The 20,293-nt window shown below is 42.7% G+C and overlaps 1 protein-coding gene across 1 annotated transcript; it reads left to right on the top strand.

Moving 5' to 3' along the window:
* Positions 1-9,030: 9,030 nt before the first annotated feature.
* Positions 9,031-20,252, top strand: LOC111266933 (uncharacterized). The gene is made up of 3 exons (XM_022844804.2): positions 9,031-9,762; positions 11,767-12,014; positions 19,120-20,252. The coding sequence occupies exons 1-3, from the start codon at positions 9,609-9,611 to the stop codon at positions 19,723-19,725; spliced, it is 1,008 nt and encodes a 335-aa protein (XP_022700539.1). The 5' UTR covers positions 9,031-9,608; the 3' UTR covers positions 19,726-20,252.
* Positions 20,253-20,293: the final 41 nt, after the last annotated feature.

Below are 20,293 nucleotides of genomic sequence, written 5' to 3' on the forward strand. Positions count from 1 at the left end.
AAAAATGTTGCATCTTCTCGCTGAGTGAGCTGAATGGGTGGGTGTCTGTCGTTTGGCCAATACTACAACGATAGTTTCTAAATTGTTTCAGAATTAACAGGATTGAGATAGGTAATTGTTCTTTTTCGTAGAGGGAATGTAATTGTATTGGTTGTATTGGTCATTCTAATAGAAATGTTAAGCAACGTCTTTTTTTTACCTTTGTTCTAGCGGATCCAGCTTTTGATAACCCTTCAATACGGATAACGTAAAGGATGTACCTCGTCTATATTTTACATTTGTTTCTTGTATGTTGGACGAACATATATAGGCACTCGATTAAATTGTTATAAACAAATTGAATCAGGTGCTTTCGTTTCGTTTAACTGTGCCGCTATCGTCTTCAACACTCACCGATATATGCCTCCATGTTTGGCCATATCCTCTTTTACGGAAATGTGGACTGAGTGCTCACCCTCGAATTCCATGCTTGACGTAGCAATCTCAGCCCAAAATGATTGTAGCTAGTTTTTGGCCAATCTTGGAGACCGCGAAAAGAACGAGTCGATACCCCGATGTTTGATGTCTGTCTGTGATATAACATAATCTCTTTGATAGCAGCGACAATAGCGTCAGCATTAACCATCCAAATATAACACTGGTTTAATTACGTCGTTTGGATGCATCGAGTCCTTTATGTACCGCCAGGTCTTCCGCATTGTTGGCCGTTTGCGTTGTTAATGTAGACACTCATGGAATCCGGCAGATAGTTGCTAATCGTGGCTCAATCAAGAGGTCCTGCTGGCCGTACGCGCAGCACACAGATCTCTCTTTAGTATAAGACTTTGATGAAAAGAGGCCCTCACTCTATTATACTTCGGGACGCATCACCGAAGATGCATATGCCACTAGTGCAGTTAGTATGAAGACTCCTATGTATGTATAACTCCTTCGAAAGCGGGTAATATGTTAACTACTTACAGGCTATGACGAGACCTTTTTGATAAGCAGACGGATAGAGCCGAGTCTCTCAGCTGTATCCATGATGTGACGTCAATTATTAGCCGTCGTTGCTTGTCTCTATGAACTTTTGCCTAGGTTTGAATACGTTCGTCTCTCCCGCGCTAGCCCAAATCGCATGTTAGTTTATCATTCCACACGGCGGTACAGTGTCAGGCGCTTCGTGCCAAGTTATTACATGCAGCTAACATGCGCCTTTAGCTCCCGCTAGGCAACTCCGTAATCTGGCAAAGATCTATGAGGTCCATCTCCGCCAGCTAAAATGGAAGAGCACCGATCGCGACGGCAAGAAATTTGAACTTACCGGCTGGCTGGATTCGGTTGCCCTCGTGGGCTTGTAGCATAACAACGTTCTTAATGAATGTAGTTATGTGTCTCGATGCGTATTCTATCTCGCTTTGGGTGCATGTGCTCGATGTTAGACACAACGAGTTTGACATAGCGAGTGGCAAGATGGATTCTCTGTCTAGATGGCTAGAGTCAAAGGCCTTCACTGGGAGCCGAAGGCGAGAGTGAAACAAAAAAAAGCCGAGCAAAAACGAAAGCACTGAAAATTTCTACACAGGATCTACAAACCCATTTGCTAGCGACCCAGCTATGTACACGTATGTGCTCGAATGGAGACGTGCGCACATCGTTTGCCGAACTGGGCTGGGTTGGCTAAGCGCCTGAGCTGTAAGTGTCATGTTTCGTGTGAATCCCCCTTTACATCGTACAAGCAGCAGCCGAAAGCGCACAAAACGATAGAAGAAGGCAGGCGTCAGGGAACAACAAAGAGGGACAAAACAGGACGAGCGTCTGAAAGGAGCTGTCCTTCTGGATGTGTAAGAATAGCAGCACTTCTGTATACAATAAGGCAGTTCATATACTAGCACTATCTCTTACGACTAAACCTCTGTGACAAGCTTAGCAAAACGACACAGGCGAGTGCTACTGCTTTGTACGAAACTAATTGTCACTCAGCAGAAATCGCTACGAGCCCTTTCTCTAGTGTTTAAGCGAATATCCCAATTAGTCAAGGGCTGTTCGTCGGGAAGGGATAGATGTCTTCGAGACAGCCCACTAGAGAAGATAATTAATAGTAAAGAAAAAGAAAGCTTAAGGACTGTTGGTGTTTCCGCGTTTTAGGGTAAATGCACAGAAAAAGCTTGTTTTTTTTTATGCGCCAAAATAAAACAATGAATTAAAAGCAGAGTACCAACCAGGGCGTTCGACAACCAATGAAAACTAAGCAACAAATTACTAAATTGGCTTCTTTTTTCAAGTAACAATTAACTGATCGTAATTTATCAATCATGCTCGTGCAGGCAAAATCAGCTGAACGGTAAGGACCGTTTCGAGCTGTCTGTGCACGGTAGGCCACCGCTCGTCGTTTTGCTGTTTGACGCCACATGTCCCCTTACGCGTATCTGAGTGAATGAGTCAGTCAGTCAGTCAATCCATGGCACTATTCAGACTAAAAACAGTTTATCCATGCAAGTATGTATATCCGTCCATCATTGGCTTGCTTTCATCGCTCAAGCAAGTTACACGGCTGCTCCTGATTTCGGATATCCTCTCGAAGGGGTTTCAAGCGATTAAGCATATGCTCGAATAGAAATAAGATGGAGCAGCTCAATCAGTCGTAGAAATAGTGGTTCGTACTATCTTCTGTTCATGTTCATGCTCACACATGAATGGACTCGTAGTTCGCCGCGAGGAGCGCGGATTACCTTCATTTCGCCCCCATTTAGCCGCCACAATCACCGTCGACTTTCCTACTATTTAACACGCTTCGCATGCGCTATTGAACAGATTGAGAGGCTACAAACGAATAAACAGTTTGTTATTGTTGTCACACGATGTATTTATCAGTAGCAGTTGTAGAATTTCTGTGGTAGTAATGGAAATGGTAATACGAAGCGGTATGACTAGCTGGCATTTCTTTTTGAAGAAAGGTCGGCCATATTTGAGTTTTCCTACAGAGAACAGTAAAAGGCTATGATTGGACGTCAGCTTATTGTCACCACAGATCGAGTCATCGACTAGGACCAGATTTACTGCTTTCTTAATATATCTATACATAACGAACCAGCTAATAGCTTGTATGTGCGACTTAAATGGGTAGACCCCATCTATTGCTAGCTAGAAGTCGGCTACGCAAAAAGCCACCACCATAGACGGATATCGTAGTTCCAGGATCAACTTGTCTTCTTGCATATATACCCATACGTTTTAGTATATTAAACAATTATCGCCGGTTGTCAATAGTTCCACGGTGACGCATCTGACTTTAGTTAAACTTTGAATGAAATGAATTTCGTTAAAAATGGACAGATTTTAAGGTTAAAAAGTAACGCGTTGCTTTTAGATATCGAGATCTTATACTTCTTGTAAGGTCTGACTTACAGAGTAACCCATATGTTCCATACCATCTCTTCGTAGATAAGCGCATATGTTTCACGCTCGGTGATGTCAAACACAATATTGAACGTGAACATTTTTACTGGAAGAAGACGTAGCAGCCAAAGCAAGCTGACACTTAAAGAAGAGGTAGACTAGGAGACACTAGAATTTATCCTACTGCAGGAAGTAAAAACTGTCTGCTCCCTAATCCCGTATTTTATGACAAGGGCGAAACGTTTCATTACAAAGTATATCAATAAATAAATTAAAATATATATATTTCTGAAGATATAGCTGTTTAAATAATCAACCCTATGGGAGAAAAGCAAGGCATTTCAATAATGGTTTCTAAAAAGTATAACACCTCATCATACCTTGTGTCCGTTGATTCACAGAACCAATACTACCAGACGATACTGTTTTTGATGGTTCTAAGCCATGTGGAACTATCAACTATTGCATATTCTCTGATCCCGTCTATATCCCTATCAAATTTAGTGACGATCTCGTCCCCATGTAGCGGCTGCATGCAACGCATAATATTATTGTACACTATTCCGGATTGCCTAACGACTCATGTCTGCTCAAGCGGTAGAGCAAGGCGAACAGCTCGCTGCCGATGGCTGGAGATCAACATGAAATCTATACCTTCGATTTCCTGTTCGTCATTCTTCGTCGTATGCGATGCCTCAGTGCTTATGTCTCAACTATCTAGTAGCCGATCATACTATCCGAGCAACGTGCTGAATTTGGCCGTCTTCGACGCTTCGTGGGCCAGCTAATCCTCTACCAACAGCCTCGCAACATTCTACCAGCGCTTAGTTCAAGTCCTCTTTGAAGAGTCGTCCGCAAACCTTCCTCTGACGAGTGCCTGTAGACCAGGTATTCATCAGGGCTCGCAAACTTCTGCTGATAATATCACCTAACCCCGTAAAACTAACAACTGTTTTGCAGTGTATGTACTATACGGCAGTTCTGTATATATGCGTCATTGTTGCTGCGCAGGCTACATTGAGGTTTATTTTTAATCCACGAATGTCTACTTACCGTCGACAGAAGGTCGTAGAAGATACACGCAGGTCTATTAGACGTCGACCTAAGACCATTTCAAATGACGAATGTCGTCCTGAAGGTGACTCAGATCCGTAGGGACAGCGGGCGAATAAAGACTAGACAATTCCTGTGAATAGAAAAAGTCATCGATTTGTATGATGTAGAAAAACGGTCCATGCATCGCTCGTTTGCAAAAAGTGCAAATTATAAAAAAGAAAGCAGTCATTATAACTGTGAGCCAAATTGTGCAGCAGATGTTAATAGCGCTACTTGAATCAGTGGCCTCGAGAGCGTGTCCTATGAAAAGTGCTAATCCTTATAATACGAAGCCACGGTTTTTCTCATGGGACTGTCCTGCTGACGCGGCTACACTGAAATTAGCTTGTTCTCATTGACTACGGTTGAGCGCTGCGTATAATCATATGTAATTCTATTGCAATGGGGAAGTGCAGCGAACGAACAGAGATCTGAGACCACTAACTGGGTCAGCGAGAGTTACTATCGTCACGACTGATCGAAACGAGCTGTTATTGGCCGCATAATATCTCGGGAGGAGTTCAGGGGATTAGATTTCTGTAGCCGCCATATTTTATTTATTGACTGGCTTCATCTTGCGTTCCCCGTATGCGCTGACATAGGTCGCAGGTCATTTACACTAAACTAGTCCTATTTATGTTAAAAATTGTCTCGTTGGGTATTTACGCAATAACTAGACAAGGAAAACGATGCGTTATAAAGGTATATTGAGGTATATGTCTTTTTAAACAAACACTAAGGCTAAATAAACGTTCGATATATTAATTGGGTTGATCAAAATACTACGTTTCTCCAGGCCTCATTTAGCTGTTTTCTTTTTGTGTAATAATAGTCGTATAAGATTTCGATGACGACGCCCGACAATACACATAGTTCATTATGTACTATAGAGCATGACACATATATATATATATATATATATGACTGTTCCGTTCGTAGTATGATCGCTCCAAATTTACTTTGAAACAATGCTCCACAATAACGTAAGAAACAAGTCACCTTGTGGACGTTTTTAATTAATTTCCATTTATTCATATAATAGTTTTTGCCTTGTTTGCTACCTCGTTTGGGTGACAGATCCAGTGTTACTCCGGAAGCTCTGTTCCCATATGGTCGCCTCGTTCAGGGTTTGCTAATCCTACACATGGTCCCATAACGTACTTCTTTCTTTCATAAACGTTTCTGTGTGACTAATCCACCTTGATATCTGGTATCCATTTGTATCCGAATTTGCACTTATATACCTACTACTTACGTGTAATCAAATGTAGAGTCATGTTGACTACTATGTTATGCTGCGTTTCGATATCAGCCAATTGGCTGCTGAGCATCGATAGCATCAGATGAACAAGTACATATCTCTCGTCCGCCATACGACACAGAACCGTTATCATTAAATACTGAATACAGTACGACAAGCCGTACGACAGCGCATGACCTCGGTAGGGTTCAACACGTCATGCGACCAAGAACTATGGGGCTCGCGAGCCAACCCATCACCATTACCTTCATCATTATTGCTGCCAGCATCAGCTTTTTAATGGCACCAGCATTAACAGGCAGTAGTTGTGTTAGTTATTATTGCTAGCAACAGTTCCGTGTGGCGGGAATGGCATCGTTGTTGGGAGAGCAGTGTCTCTTTAGCACCAATATATACATGCGGTACGCTACGCAATAGCTGATATGTATGATGCATACTGCACGCACACAACATGGCAAAATGCATTTGCATACTAAACGATGGTCGCGTCGACGGCGGCGCCGGCGAGTTCGCGAACGAGTTCCCGCTGCGCCCAAAATGTTCCGTTTATCTTGGTGCGGCAGCCGGAGCGCTAGCAACAGCGGCCGCAAGCTCATTGTATATTATAGCTATAGATGCGTCTGTCTATTGTGCCCAGGATGGCTCATTCGGAGGAGAGATGGCCAGCTCCCTCGAACCCCGTCGCCACTTCCTTAGTGACGCGACGCCTCAGCCAGCGACGATTCAACGAAAACACATATCGTACTTATGTACCGTATTATAGCTGTTCATGTAGAGATCTGTCCATTGGTCAAACGTGTCAGCAGAAGCTTTGCCTTGCCTTCGTCCCTCTCCCGTCACTCTGCTAATATGGGAGTCGTTCAAAATCACCAGCGCCCCTTGTTACGAAGAGCGGAGGATTCCGAGGCGATGGTACCGGGATAAGCCAATGTGTCTACTCGAGGAGACAGCGACGGTAGTAATAGTAACAATAATAACAGGCGTATTTCAGGACTAAGGACACCGTCAGCCAGAGGTGCCTTGCGATAGGCTAATCAACCAGCCATGTGAACTGTAGCAATACGCAGTGTATGTGACGATGTTGTTAGCATATTCGCGATATCCTACTGCGAGAGACTCTGAGCCTTCAGACGAGTTGCTGCACGACGAGCTGACTTAGTCTGCTAGGATACATTTACATAGAGATACACATGTTACACTTGGATATATATTATATATGTAGCTAATGACGTTTCCCTTGGCGCGCTAATTTTCCGGGTGGCTAAATGATATACAATGGAGAGAGGGGCACTTACCTATAGAACATTCAAACGTATGCAGCACAGAAACATGTGTTCAGTGATGGGAAATATGGAGTTTGAGGGAACCCGCTGATTTGCACGAAGGTCTTCTGCTAAACAATAATCGATGATTTTTGCCGTAAAATCGGCTACAGGTAATCGACGGAATAAACAACTGTCAACAGTGACTGGATATGGTATACAGTGACAAGCTGCTTTTCGAACTGTTATCTAGGGATAGCTTAAAAGAGAAAGACGAAATAAGCCTCACTCTTGAAACCTAATATGGCGGCCTCAACGAAACTCGTAGTCATGTACCGGAATTTCCTAAGTTTGTGAACGGTGCACAGATATTCAATTATATTATAATTAAGACTTTGTCTAGTTTGTAGAACTTGCTAATGTTTTTAAATTAAAAATAATATCACTCACTGAACCAGAGTTCTTCGCCATTATGCACAATGCTGTTTAAGCGTATTTTCACCACCGATGAGCTAATTTATTGCAACAGTCTCAATCGTTAACATTTTCGGAACGCTTTTGTTTAATCCGTAAATAGCTTTAAGTAGTACGCATGCGCGTTAAGCACTATTGGGAGGGGTAACTCCTTTAACTATCGTTCAAATCCTCTATATGTAAAAAAATTCTAGTAGAATTAAATTGTTGGTCAATAGAAGACGAACAGTCAAAAAAATAAGGGTTTAAAACGGCCAGAAAGCTTAAAGCATGCAAAAGGCTTAAAAAGACTAATTGTCGCAGCTTATCTAAACAAGATTGACAATTGATATCCTGCTTTTTAAAACGACAGTTAATTTCCGCATGAAAAACCTCGGCATTTTAAAAATGACTTTTCGGCATATTCCATTGAACTTCCTGAGCTTATTTAATATTTTCCGGTTCGTCTTACACAAGGGTTCCTTCTTCTTCTCTACTTCTGGAAGGCGGCAAGAAAATCAGACTGTAGGCAGTTAATTCCCAGCCAAAGAGGACATTTTTTTTTAACTTTTGATATAGATTTGTCTAGCACGGAATAATTTGGTAATTTCTAATTTTTGCTTAAATTCAGAAAACGATACGTTCATTCTTTTACTATTCTGATATAAAAAAAATTGACTTAGGCGTCGCATATGATCGCGCGCCCGTCATAATGAATAGCTCCGTAAACTTTTTCCCAATTTTAACGCAACTATAATGCAATGAATATATACTACAGTAGTACGAACACGTTGCTATACAACAAATTTTAACATTGAGCACAATGCTATAGGCTTTTTTTTTGTTCCTAGCTGCACGTTTTATTGATCCGCTGGTTTGGTAAGGCAGTAATGGTTTACAGGTGTTTTGCCTATACGGAATGGCAATGTAGCTCTTCGTACCGTAACTTAGGTCACGTCACTGAAAACACGTTTGAATTTAGTTAAAGTGGACATAAGCTCTACGCTGTATATGCCCGTGGGCTATACGCTACCAGTCGTGCTGTTTATGTGCAAACGGATACGCATCTGCAATCCTCGTTTTGATATTTACTTATTTATTTTGGGTTCCCACGTTGTTCCAGCTTTAAAATGCTTCCTTGCAACCTCGTTTACATTAGCATGTGGCGCACAGCTCGGCCTGCATTAACGATATTCTTTTATTGACAGTAAGGATCGTATCAAGCGGACTCTCTGGATAGCCATATACCTTGGCCAGAAATAGGCTTTACGTTCTCGTCTGTGCATTCTCATGCTTTGAAGGCCCAACGGCGCTGGTGTTGTCCATGGAGCGCGCACCACGAAATCGCTCGCTGAGCCACGGCTGCTCCGCTAAAGCGGCCATCCGAGAGCGTACAGAGTACGGCAAGGTCTGCCCTAAACGAACTCGGCACACCAAGCACGACCGATCTCCTGCAACCTCTCCTCCTTTCCCTTACCGATAGCAGGGCGGAGCTCCGGCGTGAGCTCCGCCTCTAGAGGATGCGGAGAATAAAAGCATCAACATCAACTACGTTTGTAGGAAGTCGTGTAGGATCTGTATTGTCAGTTGTAGTGCAGTAGACGCCTTTTGAGCGAGTGTTTCTTTGGTCTCAAATTCGTCCCGAGTGCAAAATTAGGAAAAAAAAGAAGCGTGCTTGTGTATTCTAGCCAGTGTCTCATATTGAGTGCTTCCGGCGAATTCAAAGCAGTGGAAATCATGTCTTGTAAATGAGAGAAGCGAAATCGTTGCATCTGATCATGACCGTTAGAAGCTCTATGTATCGGGAAAAAAAAGCTACACTCTAAACATTATCCGGCCATAACTTACTATTTGTCCTACAAGAATCTATCGGAAAAAGTGCTTCATATCAGTAGTCCATCTTTCGGACTTCATTGTTACCGTAACGTCGTAACCGGACTCAGCGGAGCTCGACTCCATAAGAGATCTTCGATCTGAAAGTTTGGATTTAAGACGCAGGTTACGCGCATATTAGGACTAAGATATATAGCGAAGGACTTAGCATAAATCAACCCATACATCAATTGCAACATACGCATAATAATAGTAACACGCATAAATAGAGGGAAGGCAAACTGCCACATTTTTTGTCGAAGATCTACGGCGGCCGGTGATTCAGGATGAGTGGTCTTGTAGTTACACAAAATCCGCCAAGATTCGCTTTTTATTCCATTGAAGAGTTGTTGAAGAAGACATCTTCAAAGGAGGCTGCACTGGATCGCGACTCTGTGTCACACGGTCAAGAGGTGCTTGATTTTAGCGGCCATAAGAAAGGTGTGTTTTTAACATTTATCGCGCTGTTTTATTACATGATGCCGGTTGAATCGTTGTCGGGGATACCGCACATTGATGTGCTGAGTTAAGAAAAAGTGAGCTACTCGTGTACCCTATTATTGATTTATTTTACCAATTATGTCTTTCAAAGTCATATCATGACTCTTTATCAGCCATATAGATTTCAGGTTAACATAACGTTTCATGCGTTTTATTTACAAATACATTTTCAATTCAAGCAATGAACCGACGCACAGTTTGATAAGGTAATAAATGGCTTACTCATAAGTTTTACCGGCTTCAACGGGTGCAGTTGGTAAGCACCCCTTGAGGGAAAACCATCCCTTTATTGGTGGCAAGCCTATAATATTGCTAAGTGTTCGACAGCTGCCGTCTTGTTAAAGAACGGGCCTGTTAGGTGTCAGGGGCTTTCACTCCCTATTAGCAATACTCTTTCTTTCTAATTGCATCCCAAGCATAAGACCCCACCTAAGGGCTAAGTTAATGATGTTCCCGTAGATAGTTGTGCCTATGGGCTGTGATAAGGGTGCTTGTGGTTTCAAAACCCTATTTAAAATATCAACGGTATTGTAATTATTCTAAAATTGTTATACTCCTTCGTTCTTCATCACCTTTTCTGGAAAACCTATAGTAAATTACTAATTGAAAAGAAATACTGCTTATCTAGCCCGTAATAAGTTTCGCTTATATATATATATATATTTCCTCGATCATTTTATTTGCAAAATGTCGCTAGCAGCAGTAGTAGTAGTAGTATTTGTAGAAAATACGCGAGCTTTAATTAGTCGACGAGCTGAAACTTCGTTTCGAAGACTTTTCGTTTATGTAGCTCCCCTGTTCAGCGCAGCTATAACTCACGGATTACATGCAATGAATGATTTGCTTAATAATCAGCTTTTAAACAATATGGGTATGATAACCCTTCGCATCCGCTTAATCGCCTTTGTAGTGACATAAGCTTTTACCTCCCGCCCCGATCGTTCCAAATTCGTAGCGACGACAGCGTCGGCCCGGTCGTCGTCTTCTTGCTTTGAACTAACGAAAGCCTCGACGGCTCTCATTCCCAACAGAGATTGCCGCTCTGGAAGTACTCCCTTGTTCTATTAAAACGCGACCCACCTTGCCCACGACGACACGAGCATCGTCGAACTTCCTGCAACAGAAACGCCTCCCCCCTGAGCTCGCTACAGCCTAGCTTACAGCCCTTTTTCGCTACGTAGACATGTACGGCCTAGCGATGGCAGTGCTACCGTATGACTTTATGCTTTCGTGACGGACGGTCTCTAGCCAACCAGTTACCTTCGCCTGCAATGGGGGCTGGTTTACGGCAGCCCTTCTGCAAAGTCCAATTAATTGCGCTTGGTTTTTTTTAGCACACAGCTGTACAATAGTGAGACTAACGTAGTTAGACAGTTCGCTTGATGTGCACCGGCCTAATTAGTAGGCGTACGGAACCAGGAACAGGGCGTAGGGTAAAACAGTCTCTACCAGTAGTTTTCCATGGTGTTCTACCATTTCATGTAGAAGTCAGGCAACTGGTAAAATTTGTGGGCGCAAAGAGGGTCGGTGTGACTTATACTATTCCCGTTATTTATGTTTTTGGCCGAATCAGATAAACAAAAATTAGTATTAGAGGTTAGCATTATGGCTGGAAAAAAAACGTAACGTCGCTCCGCTTCGGAATGTTTCTCAGAGCGAAAGATTTTCCTTTGCCCAATTTATTTAGACGGCTATGAATTTATACAGTTGTATCAGAAATAAATGAGTATTCCTTTAGAGTAGTAGGTGGGTGTGCGTACATTAACGTTACACTACATAGCAATAAATCCCCGTTTCGGAACGACGAAATTTAATTGATTGTGTCAATTTAATTGACAGTGTCGCAAAAACCAAGGGCGATTTTTTTCATTTAAAACATTTCTGTACTGAAGACGTCTGTCAAAGACTATTATTTAAACTAAGCATTTGTCTACAATGACACAGATGAACGTGACACTATGTCCCCCCCTGGTGCGGGCTCCCCCATGACGCGATCTTCGGAAGATGAGCGAAGCTTCATCGATGAGCTTACTAATGACAAACCATCAAGAAAAATACGGCGTAGCCGGACCACATTTACGACATTTCAACTGCACCAATTGGAGAGGGCATTTGAGAAGACGCAGTATCCCGACGTATTTACAAGAGAGGAACTAGCACTCCGGCTTGATCTTAGCGAGGCACGAGTCCAGGTTCGTACTGAATTTATCTGCTTTCAGAATATAATAGTAAAATGATATTTTACTCTTTTTTTCAAAACCTACCCTCTCAATGAATGAATTGCATGTATGTAAAGAGTTAGTAAGTAAAATAGTATATGTTAATTTAGAACAATTTACGAACCAATTACATATATATACACTGAATTTGTTAGAAGTATCATTTCTCGCAGTTTTAGTGGCTGTATTCATTGCAATCATTCACTGCGCATTTTCAAAATGTCCTTTTTTCAACCCGCAAATAACTTTTTAATAGATCGAATGCGGTAAGCAACAGCAGTAGACAGAAGCCTGGTATAGTGTAGCTCATATATGATGTGTACAAAAATTTCAGCAGAACTAAGCGTTGGCATGGTAACAGGCTATAAGTCCTAAAGATACAGAGGCTCAAAGTGAGCAAAGCGACCAAAAGGTGTAAAAATGGGTAAAACCCCCAAAAAAAACTAAACGCTGATGCTCATCTATACGACCCAACTGCGAATTTATATTCTCTTTTAAAAAATGGCGATTGATTTCCCAACAGAAAAGTCTACTGTTTTAATAATGGTATTTGACTCATATTCCCTGGGCCTCGAAATCTAAGCCCTATTGGTAACCTTCCGATTTTCTTCATGGAAATCGTTCTCGGATTATCTAAAAATTGCACGAAAACTGACGATGATGCAAACCGTCGATTTCAAGCCATAACGGAAGTGTTTAATTCTGTCGAGTTTGCTCAGCACAAACAGCTTCAATGATGGTTAATCCCAATTCAAATAGCGAAAACAACGTACCGCTTTCCGTCCTGATAAATTTATTATTTTATTCTAGAGTAGGCTAGTTTTTCTTTAATCGAAAATACCGTACGCCCAAACAAACAGCCCACTGTCCGGAGCGCTATCCTATCCATAGATAGGTGAAGCCATATGGACCGAAACTCACCTAGCGCTATCGTTGAAAACAACTGCTTCTAGAGGAAAAAAATTTCGTATATCCGTCAGATTCATAGACTTTTCTTTATGTGATCAAAATTAACTCGCCACAATTTATTTGTCTTTGAGGCAATATCAATTGAAGACCCTTGTGGTTTTGACCCATACGGCCTCAGCAGGTGGGATCATCTGGGTCAGAGATGGGGTTAGTAGAACACTAATGACTGTTTTGGTCATGCTTTTTACCCAAAAAAGGGCTGCGACTATGGGAAGAGAAGCTGTTAACGTTAAATAACTTGCTGCCAACTTCATTAAACTGAAGTCCGTGAACTACGGTAGTCGTGCATAATTCTGGTATGAATAATTATACATGAATTCTGACCAATAACTCTGAAGTCGTGAGAGTTTCGTCACATGTGATATAACAAACGGCTTGAACTGCGCTGACAGGCATGCACATGTGTACATTTTTGCCGTACTAAATAGAGATCACTTAGCTTTTTGGATCTTTCTACAACATTAGCATTGATAGTATCGGCTCTCTATTTGCTCGAAGCGTAGTGGCTTATACAATCCATCTCCATTCTGGCTTATATAGCTGTCATTGTGATCGTGTGGCATAATTCAATGTAATGATTTTTATAGAACGTAATTTACTTCCAACGTACCTTGGAAAAATGTCACTTTGACATGGGACAGGCAAAATTGTGATAAAGGATAACATGGTTATTTACCTTTTTTATCGTATAATAAAAATTCAGTAGAATGCGAAAAGAACTAATAAAGTGTTTCATGCAGTCCCAGCGTATGAAATTGAGTCATAGAAAAAATCGGGTAATGCGATTAAATAGCGTTAAATCTTTGAGCTGTACACATCTGAAAAATTCTGAAAATTTAATAATATTAACACTTAAAATAGAAATTTCCTTGATAGAAAAAATGTAGTCTATCGAAGGCAAAGGGACCCGTAAGATTTAGTAACGTAGCCACATGCTATCTGCGATGTGTTGAACGCCGTTAGATAATCCCCATCATCGTCATCTTAAGCATCGTCTCTTTTCCTTCAGTTGTATGTGGCCGTTCTACCGGAAAGTCTTTTCGACGCTAAGAGAGCTCGACAGCTTCGTTCTCCCATGACCAGTCTAACTTTTGTTTCCTTATCAGCTTACCAACTACGACGTGCCATGGCCCATCGAAGACGAAAGCAAAGGGGGAGAAGCGAAAGCGTTTCAGGCCATTTTCCGTTAAATGAAGTGTACCTAACACGTCAACTTAATGTCCAACACCTTGAGCGATTTTCTCTCAATTCAGGCTCCTTAAGAGGCATTTTTGCCAGACGCCGGACTTTTTTCCTGCGGCCATGTTCTATTCGCTACCTCCGACGATATCCGCAAAAAACTGACGAATTTATTTCGTTTACAAATGACAACTGCTAAGCGAATAGGTCGGATCTCCAAATTAGGAAGTACCGGCTTCTTAATTGGTGTGAAGCTGAGCCATTTTGGCATTTGAAAGATCTGCCTACATGGGCAGCTCTGCAGGCTGGTACCAGTATAGTTTCTAGCAACCAACTGTCGAGCAAGGTGATACATTGTTGGAAAGTGGAAAATTTGCACATTTTTTCAATCCCTGTTTATTTGGCTTTACAATATGTATAAGTACCTCTAGATAAAAAGAATAAAACGTATCGATTAAAATAAAACACAGTAAATTGGGAGCGTGGTTCATTCAGTTGTCCATTATTGCTAGCCTCGCCAGGTTTTGCTGATTAATATTTGATGCGCGCATCAAAGCAAAAGATGCATTGCAGTTTTTATTGCCCAACTTTGTTATGGTCACTACCAATAGGATACAATTTAAGGGAACTAGGACAGAATGAGGACTTATTTGTATTCGATTATGAAGACGTTAGCTCACGAACTGAGCTGATGGCCATTCTTGTCAAGTGGAATAGAACCCTGTCTTTGTGGGACCAGTCTGATTTGCGCTTGAGCGTCTACCTGTTGCTTTACACTGGCATATGAACGGGTCTGACTCCGCCGCCTAGCAAACATGGAAGAAATGCACGCAGTCATCTAGTTTCATTACAGACTATCACTTGATTCGCTTTGTTTCTGTATAGCGTGTTCCTGCCAGGCTCAACCCACATCACTCGCATCACTGGCAATAGCTCAATATTCGGATTTGTTCACACTAGAAAAATACCTCGCAGTATCAGTATTTACCCTTAGTTTACCGTGAACTACCCACTGTTGGGCTTCAGAGACTACTTCGAGAAGTGAAGTTGGAGTTTGTAAGCTTTGCGATTTTGATGGTTTTGTCCAACTCTTCGATTTGAAAATCGAGAGTCGGAAAGCCGAGTTCGAAAAGTGAGCACGACCTTAAAACAGGATAGGGAAGATGGAGAGCTCGCTTTCGCGTCAGGGATACGATGAATTATGGGATGGTTCTAGCACTCTCTAAAATTTACTCAGTGTTCCTCTCACCCTGGAATTATTTGCTTAAACGTTAGTGGGCCCATTTGTCCTTGTCTTTTTCGTACTGCTTTTGTCGACGTTTCAGGCACATCGATGAGGCGAGCTCCTCCGTTGGCGGAGTGGTAACTGAGCAAGCACTTATTGTAGTGAGTAGTGGAACAACGCTTCGCAATGTCGCGGCAAATCAGTGTCATTCATAAGCAGCCCCTACGATTTTCCATTCCCCGCTTCCTCACCGCTTCGGCCCAACTTGATTCTCCCGCCTTTTTCTGCTTGTTTTGCCCAGAGCTTTACCTTGTCTTCGTTAAGCTCTCTTTGGCACTTCAACCCTTAAACTCCACGATGTCAAATTGCCTGGCTAACACAACAGTTGATGTCCGCCGCTGTCTCTCCTAACAGTCACGGCAGACCTGTAGTACTCGAAACCCAGTCTGTTTTCAAAGCTCGACTCTCTGTTCTCCTACAGATGAGAAGACGATCAGGCGAACGAAGTTCGCCGTTCCTTCTGTAGCTGAATGTGTTCCCTCCTCGCTTAGAGCGCAACCGTCGGACACTTTTTCTTCTCCGCCCTAGGTACGAAGCAGGACGTTGCCTGGACGGTGTATGAGAAAGCAGAAAAGACGATTAGAAGGGGAAATTTTCACCCCTCCACTGAACATGAAAACAATGACAGTGGTAGTCATCGGTGAAAAATATTTGCGTGTACCATGATGAAATGGAAGAGCTAAATGCAGTAAAATTGGCTATAAGAAGGATTCGAGTTTCTCATAGGCAAGCAAATGTATATCACAGTCGTTGCATGAAACTCAATAAGCTTTGTATAACAAATTGGTATATAGGAGAGCTTAGCCGTGGTTTATCGATGGCCGTGTTGCTCTAGAATGACCCATGCATCGTTATGATGCCCCCACATACTTACATCGTGTAAGTTTGCCTCTTCGCCAAAAGGTCCTGTTTTCTAGGAACAGAAGACGGTGACAGGCGAACATGTACATCCTGTTGATTGTTATGATTATTGGTTGTTTTTTCAAGGACCTTGTGATGAGAGCGAAGGTGTTAATTTCAACATAGCCGCCTGCGACATGAATAGTTGTTCATCTATGGAATCGAGTTTGCATTCCTTGTCTTCTACTAAATTTTTGCTATTTGATCCGTTCTGTTTAAGTCGTTAGCCCGAAAAATCTCATTTACAGCCAATAGTGCTTCCGGCTAATAAGAAGCGCCATTAAGGGCACTTTCCATTGCCGGTAGATGGCGGGCTCATCGACTCGCCTAAAGCTGTAGTTTCGGATCATCATAGCTCCTCTCTGTTGGTTGTTATTTCTGAGCTCAATATGAGACGTGCTACAGTTGTTAATATAAATAGTCACCTTCTATAATGTTAAACATCCTATTGTAGAATATAATAGCATGACCCTTAGATGTCTCGATGATTAAGACGTCCAGTATGTGAGGAAGTAGACAGTCAATCAGTGTATATGTATTTACACAACGACAACGTAGATCCATTGTATGAAGCGATTGAGGAATTAGTTGAGAGACGTTCTGGGTCTTTATTGATTCGTGTAGATCAAGACAAATAAACACTTCAATACTAGACGTAACGATGACAATGATGATGACTCAAATCGATCTCCTCCTTATCTCAAGAGGTAACATAAAACATGTTTTAAAAACAACCAAAGTCAGTGATACTTTTTCTAGAACTTGTAACTTCGTTTGAACAACTAAATTGGGAGCAAGTTGAAAGAGATTTATATGTGGGATTACTGCGGCATTCATTGGCGCCCGACAAAGTCACTGATTCGTCTGGAAAAAATTCATGCAAGTTAGTCATCTGTTATTGAATCTATCGCACTGTTTTAGTACAAATGCTTTCACTCTATAAATTGTCATTTTTTTTTTTAATGTATAACTTTAGGCGTCCGGCTACTACACTTATTCGAACTAGTCTCATCTATTTTGGATGTTTTAACTAATGTGACCTTGAACATAAACATCGAATCAGATATACATTTAGAACAAGTTACGGGTCGGCCTGGCTGTGCTTTGTTGCCTGTCAAGTGGGTCTGTGTGAGTTGGACGCCCTGCAGGCCCCGTTCACTGATCGCCTATTATCATTTCCGGTGTTGCCAATCGACAAATAATTTATTCGTCCTTGGTGAGCCTAATAGAGTCGTCCCACAAATTCTTGATTATTCTATATTTGGAGAGCTTCTAAGCTAGCCCTAATCAAATGATAATTCGTGCTAATTTTCAAGTGTCCTTAACGAAGCAAGGCGAAAGGAAAGTTTTGTTGTACAACTGTCGTTAATGATGAATGCCATAATGAGACTCTACTACCGATATGATTTGTATTTCCGGTCCGACCGACGGTCACGTTGCATGAGAAGCGACTTCGAACGGTGCAAGTGTGCATGCAGGGAGCGAGATGTACGAAATACGGCGAAGAATGCAAGGCATGCTAAGAAGTTGGCCAGACTTCATCTAGTACGACTCAGTGCTTCGGCCGCGTCATTTGCTAAACTCTTCTTTTTTCTATCCGGGTAGAATCGTAAAAGCTCAGTCTAGAAAGTTGACTGGATATTTGGCCTGTTAGTACTAGCGGCATCGACGCTAATAGTTGTAGGTAATAATGATGTTGTTGCTGAGGTTAAAGTTGTCGAGCCGAAAGATTGCTTCGTTACTGAGTGACGTGTGTATGTTTGGACCTGTGTGTGTGTGTGTGTGTGTGTGTGCCCATTTGGCGGCACTCGACATCTGGTCGTTGGGACAAATATTATTGTTAGGCTTAGAGATGCCTAATTGTGGGTCGGCGGCGGCGGCAGCGGCCGCTTTCTGCCTAGTCCTCTCACGCTGCGTCTAGGTCCGTCGAGTTTCAGCCAGCATCGCCGGCGAGGGGTTACTAGCAGCACCTTTAGTTCTATCATCATGTTCTATCGCAGTTGCATGGTTGTTCATGTCACCGATGCGACTATGAAGAATAAGAAGCCTCTTCTACTAAGAGCACCGTCAGCAGAGCAACTCCTAACTATGCTTGAACGCGAGATCGAGCTAGAGACGATCACTAAGCCATGGCAGCGGCTGCTTCAGAGGCGGCGGGCGTTAGAGAACTAGTGTGTTTAGCATTATTGTGGTAGTAGAACGATGATGGCTCACGTCGGTAGACTGATGCCGTTGTCGATCGGTGACATCGGATTTCGTCACAAATTCTTCGCTTGCCAGAGCGATCAAAAATATTGAGGGGAGGTGAGCGGCATTGAAGTGCAAGAACTTATAGTAGCTAGACGTTTAGACTCGTATGGGTGTAAGTAAGTAGAGTACTTCAGCAACTTTAGTTCGTTTCACAGTCGACTGACGATAGAGTGCTAGCAACTTATGGTGAGGTACTTATGTGTATGGGTGCGTGTTTGAGGGGGATTAACTAATTGTGTCCCTGTACGCAAGTTTAAAAGTATGCCTACTCAACCGCTGGCACTGAGCTGTATTTGTAGTGCGGATAAGTTAACCATCCATCGATTTCTCTGTTATGAGTAAGTGATACGCATGTAGCCGTCACAGCATTAGCAGAGATTATCGGGGCATTCGAATTGATTTCGCTGGACTATAGTCAACTTCTTCAGCTAGAATGATGCAAGTGCGTAAAATTCATGCCTGCTTTTTTGCTGCGTATGCGTCTTCTTGTTACAGGTTTGGTTTCAAAACCGGCGCGCGAAGTGGCGCAAGCGTGAGAAAGCGATGGGCCGCGATAGCCCAGTACAGTACGGACTACCAACAGAGGCGTCATCATCAGCCGCGGCTGTGGCAGCAGCTGCTCACCAGCTGCAGTTGCAGCAGGCGGCCCGACAGGAGCTTCTAGCGGCAGCGGCAGCGGCGGCAAGTGCTGGTCGATTCCCATCGCCGACGGCGACGTCAACAGCAGCAGCGGCCGCAGCAGCTGGAGTACAATCGGGAGCGACCAGCGTTACCGAATGGCAGCTGGCGCCTTACTGGAACCAAAAGTTACTCTACATGGCAGGGGTCCCATTTCAAGGGGCGCTACAGAGTCTTCAGGGTCTGCCAAACCTACAGAATATACAGCAGAGTGTACAGAGCATCCAGGTCGGGCTACAGGGTCTTCCCACGCCGCTTCTACTCAATCAGCACCATCAAGAATCGCTGGAGCTACTTCGGCGGAAGGCCGAAGAGGAACGCCGAAACAGCAGCAGTCCCGTTGATGTCGCTGATCCGTCGTCTCAGTCGTCGCCTGCACCGCCCCGTTTGGCCAGTCCCAAAAAAGAACTGCCTGACGATTAGGCAGCATCAGCGTCAGCAATAACATCATAAGCAGCGGTAGCATTAACAATAGCTAGCAAGCTTGTACTCTGCGTAAGTGTCTGTACATGGTTTCGATCGACAGTGATCCTCGCTGTGTCGTTCGACCGTGGCGTAATCCGTCTAATCTCAGGTATAATTCAGAATAGTCTACAACTACTGCATTATTTTGACATATTACATCTATTCTACATATAATAGTGCATACTCGCTCTTGTTAAATCTGCTACTCCGTTATTGCTGCTGCTGCTACATAGTTGGTGACTCTGGCTAATTGAAGGCAGCTGGAAACGACCTTGTACAGATTCCCCATGACCGGGACTAGATGGAAAGTGAGCTAAAAGAATATGGATGAATTTGATGCAAATGAATACTGGCGGATGGGAGAAAGTTTTGACTTTACTTGCTAATGCTGAAGAAGGGACGACAAATCGATAAAAGACAAAGAAGCCTTTTTCTCTCCATCCTTTTCCTTTTCTCTCTCTCTCTCTCTCCCCTCTCTCCGTCGCTATCTATCTATATATATATATATATATATATATATATATAT

Source organism: Varroa jacobsoni, unplaced genomic scaffold (genome assembly GCF_002532875.2).
Source record: "Varroa jacobsoni isolate VJ856 unplaced genomic scaffold, vjacob_1.0 scaffold_1129, whole genome shotgun sequence".
NCBI classification, from domain to species: domain Eukaryota; kingdom Metazoa; phylum Arthropoda; class Arachnida; order Mesostigmata; family Varroidae; genus Varroa; species Varroa jacobsoni.